This window comes from Camellia sinensis, chromosome 4, assembly GCF_055761805.1.
Source record: "Camellia sinensis isolate YWXY chromosome 4, ASM5576180v1, whole genome shotgun sequence".
NCBI classification, from domain to species: Eukaryota; Viridiplantae; Streptophyta; class Magnoliopsida; order Ericales; family Theaceae; genus Camellia; species Camellia sinensis.
Window position 1 is genome coordinate 197,928,527 of NC_138964.1, and position 5,056 is coordinate 197,933,582.

Consider the following 5,056-nt stretch of genomic DNA (forward strand, 5'->3'; position numbering starts at 1 on the left):
ATTGTTGCACACCACGGGAGCACAGAGAAAAGCATCAAAGTCTACACTTTAATCATAACAAGCAGCACCACCACACCCAAAGCCACTCTGAATTTGATCGTATACACCCTTCACAGCTAGCCTACTCCCATAATTAGGCCTAGTATAGTAAGTGATTTTTTTAGTCAAAAAGTTAAAAAATCAATAAGAAAATTAAAAAATTAATAATTCATATAAAAAAATCAAAAATTTCTTTTTCTCTTTATTTTTTGCACATCTTTTCGTAAAAAGTCATCCTAAACCTATTGGGTTCGTTTGGTTTGGATTTCTGAAAAATTTTTGGGAAATTTTCTCTACAAATAAGTTTTTAAAAGTAATCAAACCAAACAAATTTTTCCAAATTTTTTTTTCAAAACTTGTAAACCAAACAAGTTTTCCAAACAAATCTCTCTCTCACACACATCAAATCAATCACTTTTTCCAAAACTCTCTCTCAAAATAATTTTCCAAAACATCTTTTGAAAAAAATCAAACCAAACAACTTTTCGTACTTTTTATCTTTAAAACACATCTCTCAAACACAAACCAAACATACCCATTAGTTTTTTTTAATTACATTTTAGCTAAAAAAATTACTAAAAAAACTTGTTCCCAAACGAGGCCTTAAACCACCACTAATAACTAAATTCTAACACAAAAATACTAGTTAACCACCAACTCAAAAAAATTCGAAAATGAAATAAAATGGATATCTTTTTTTTATTTTACGACACTAGTAAGTACGAGCTTTAAGCAATTTGAAATTAACAGAAGTAATTTTCAAGTAATCCTAGTATAGTGCCAATAAAAAATCTTTCGATAATCAAATAGATCTAAACCCGTAGAGCAAGATAAGGAAATATGATATTCCAGTCATGGCTCATAATCTGTAGTTGTCTTATATTCCTAATAGCATTCATAGAATTTTATTTATTTATTTATTTATTTTGTCACAAGAGGTTAAGAATTAATAAATTAAATTATAATAAGGAATTACACCGTTTCCAAAGATTAGGCCCTGTTTGGGAACAGATTAATTTAGTAATTTTTTGACTATTTGGTTAAAATATGAGTTAAAAAAAACTAGTATGTTTGGGATGACTTTTCAGCTTTTTACGAAAAAATGTGTAAAAAGTAGAGAGAAGAGAGAATCTTTAACTTTTTAATATGAATTGTTGACTTTCTAACTAATTTAATAACTTTTTAACTTTTTGACTAAAATAGAAGGTTGCCAAACGCCTGAGCAAGCTGTCCAATACTTACCTTTCTCATGCTTGATTCGATTACCTGGTCAACTCAGCATACTGACCCGATTGTTGAATTGGTCCACCAATTCAGTACACTTGTGACGCTTGCACCTTCTTTTAGGTAAATTCGCTTGACTATTTCGAACGTCAGGCTATCCACCTAATAATTAAGCATGACTATTAAGGTTGATTACCATATGAAAACAGTTCTTTTCCAAATCCATTACTTCAAATTAAAAACACTTTTACAAGCACAAAACAAACAAAACAGAGTTCAAAAAAATAATGACATAAACAAGAAGAGTGAATCTATGCTTCATCTTGTACGTCAGCAAGTGAAAGCTCCTTCAACCATTCAAACGTTCGATTCTTCTTCTTCTTTGCTTGAACTTTTTGATCTTGCGAAGGTACTGTCTCAACTGCATCAACCGTACACTTACAACCACCAAACAATGTTCCATTCCTATCTACTAACCTTTGCTTCTTTTTCTTCTTCTTCTTCTTCCTCTCAATCTTGGAAGAACCATTCTTGTCTCTGTCATCACTGTCGCCACTGATTCTATTGCTCGTACTAGTACTTCTACTTATACAGAAATCGATTACAGAATCAGACATAACTCCTTCACATAGATAAGGAGTCCGCAGAAAGATGGGACTCATCTCATGTGAAATGAATGTGTTCGATTCTGTGATGGGTTTCTGTGTTCTGGTGCTACTGCTTCGAACCTTGAGATCTTGCAATTCGATCTTTGGTGTCCGGACCAAACCAGGTCTGAATAGGCTCCATGTGGTCGATTTACGACTCCGGTGGCTCAAATTTCCATACTGGCCGCTTGAAATCCGTGTTCGGGGATTCGGACTAGGACTTGGCTGTGAATGAAACCGGTTTCGGACTCTTTGCTTGTAAGTGGTGGCAGCGGAGGCAGTGGCTGTAGAACTGGCACTGCTTGAAGAATGTTGACTGCTGCTTCTACTGCTGACGCTGTTGAACCTTCCAAAATAACAATTGTCCATGGACTTGGACCTATGTATTGGGAATATAAGGAGATTGCTGTCGGAGCTTACAGAGTGGCGTAATGGAACAATCTGGCCCTGAAAGAAGAGCTCATCGGCAGCACACATTTCGGGTTCTGCAAAAACAGAGCGGCCAAAGTGGAAGTCATCTACAACTGATTGTGGTTCTTGTTTTGTTGATTGAATGTCGCCGTTTATGGGAAGATCACAAAACGACAATGCTTCTTCTTCGTTGTCTTCTTCGACTTCATTTTCAATAGAGATGATGGGGTTTAGTACCCATTTTTGATCAGCTAAATTTCTAGCCATATTCAATGATTGAAGAACAGGGGTGATAAATTAAATGAATTTATATAGGGAGGAGAAGAGAAGTATGAATGAATTTAAACGGGAGAGAGAGAGAGAGAGAGAGAGAGAGAAGGGAGGGTGATGATGAGTGCAGGCCTGTAATGGGATATATGGGCCGGCCATTATATTTATCCCACCTAGCAAAGCACCCATTGTATTCTCCCTTTCAAGTTTATTGTCGTGTGCGTGCCTTTGTAGGGACATGTTCTATAATGTTTCGACAATCATCATCATATATATATGTGAGCGTGGTAATATATACAGTTATACAATTATGATATTATTTCATGTAATTTATCCCCTCCATTTTGTTTTCGTTTGGCATATAATGTTTTTGAGTTTTTTTTGGACTAAAATAGTAATAAAAAGATAAAATAAGCTTTTTAGCCTAATAAGATAAAATGTCAAACTCAAATCATAATCATTTTATTTTTTCTCTTAAAAAAGTCAAAAAACTTGTCCCAAAAGAAACTTTTTAGCCCCAGACTAAAATAGCCAAAAAGCCAACCCACATCCCAAACGAAACCAATAGATTTTGTGGATTGGACTATGTTGTTTGGGTTCGTAGGATTCGGTGCGGTATTACTTTGATAATTTGAATTATTCATTTTTTAAATCATAACGTATAGATTATTCGTGAAAAAATTTCAACTTGATTCAATAATCATAGTTGTGTTAATTTATTAAATTTGTCTCATAAAAAATAAATTATCTAATTTTTAAATAATATTTGTCGTGTATGTTTTTGGAAATAATTATTATAAATTAACGTAATCACGATTGTTTGATCAACTTGATTTTTTTCATGAATAATCTTTATGTTATGAAATAAAAAATAAATAATTTAAATTATTAAGGTAAGGCTCATGGTGGACTCATGGCCCAAACAACATGGCCCAATTCATATAACAAGTAAGGAGTTCCAAACATTTATAAATAACAAACCAGATTATTTTGAGTTCACAAAATAAATTGAATTATATTATTTGGACATGCAGAGCCTGTCACGAATTCAATTGAATTATATTATTTGGACACGTAGAGTCTATCACAAATTCTACTTCAATAATTTAAAATCAGATATCACCTTTTTATATTGAGTGAGATTCATATCGTTTTTAATTCTATAATTCAATTATGTGCATTTGATTTAATTTAATTTTTTAAAAAAATATGGATTTGGGGTCTGAGGTTGTGATGGCAGGGAAGGGATTTCTGTGATTTTTTTGGCGTAGACAACATGAGGATAATGAATGTTATGTCATGGATAGCTTGTGACTTTGAGAGTGACAATGAATGTGACTAAAGAGTGTCGACCTTTTATTTTCATGTCAGCCATGCCTTGCATTTCATTGGAGATTATGCAAGTGGTGTTCCAATAATGACAAGAACCAAAATAATAATAATCTTAGTATAACATACTCTTATTGATTTACACAAGGAAAGAGTTATTATTAGTGTTGAACAATATATATAAAATGTATTAAAATATTTAAATGATAAATAAAAATATGTAAAATCAACTTAAGATATGTAAAATGTATATTAAAATTATAAATATTTTGATATTATATAATTTTTAATTTTTTGTTAACAACTCTTAAAGTTTTTATTAGCAAAATTCTTTATATAAAACATACTTTCGTCAGACAAACCTTTACTTGAAAAAAGATTTTTATTAAACAAATGTTTTTATGAGACGATACTTTTCATAAGAATAATAAGTTTTTTAAGAGTTAATTTTACTTTTAGATTTTTAAATTATTCACTCAGTTTAATTTTAATTTTTTAAAAATAATTTTTGATTTTGAATTTATATTTTTTATGTTTTAAATAAATTTTTAATTTTTTTTTACAATCACTTAATCTAAATACACTTAAAAAATAAAATATTTCAAAACTCAAGACCAAACTCAAACCTAATAATAGTTTTACATTCCAGTTCTTTGTTTTGAGTTGTTGAGATATCGATGAGTGCTTTTCTTTTTCTTTTTTTCCTTGTAAAAGTCGAGTTTTTGCAAAAGATTAAATTAAGATCTCCATTTGCTACTTTGTCTAGCTTGAAGCTTTGAATTGGACTCCATTAGACTCGCCCAAGTCTCACGAAAATGTCCTTAACCAACACTAACTCGTCAAGACTGACAAGTTACCGTACACTGGCTTTACATTTTTTAATTCATTTATTTATTATTTTTTTTAGATGATATTTATCTTTATTTATATTATCATTACTTTGGTGTTTTTTTCTTCTAACTTTTGTCAATACAATAATAATATTGTATTTATTATTTCACATGTTAATATTGTATTAGTTTAATAGATTTTACAACCCCTATATCTCTTATCAATACAGTGTTCACATGAGATTACAAATAAAATATAATTAAAAAAATTATAAAAAAATAAAAATAAAAAAGTATATTTTAATG

At 30.6% G+C, this 5,056-nt stretch overlaps 1 protein-coding gene across 1 annotated transcript; it reads right to left on the bottom strand.

Annotated features, from left to right (window-relative positions):
- Window positions 1–1,451: 1,451 nt before the first annotated feature.
- Window positions 1,452–2,722, bottom strand: LOC114303122 (uncharacterized). Its single transcript, XM_028248271.2, has one exon. It carries the CDS (start codon window positions 2,586–2,588, stop codon window positions 1,575–1,577), a length of 1,014 nt encoding a protein of 337 aa, XP_028104072.2. The 5' UTR covers window positions 2,589–2,722; the 3' UTR covers window positions 1,452–1,574.
- Between the last annotated feature and the right edge of the window lie 2,334 nt (window positions 2,723–5,056).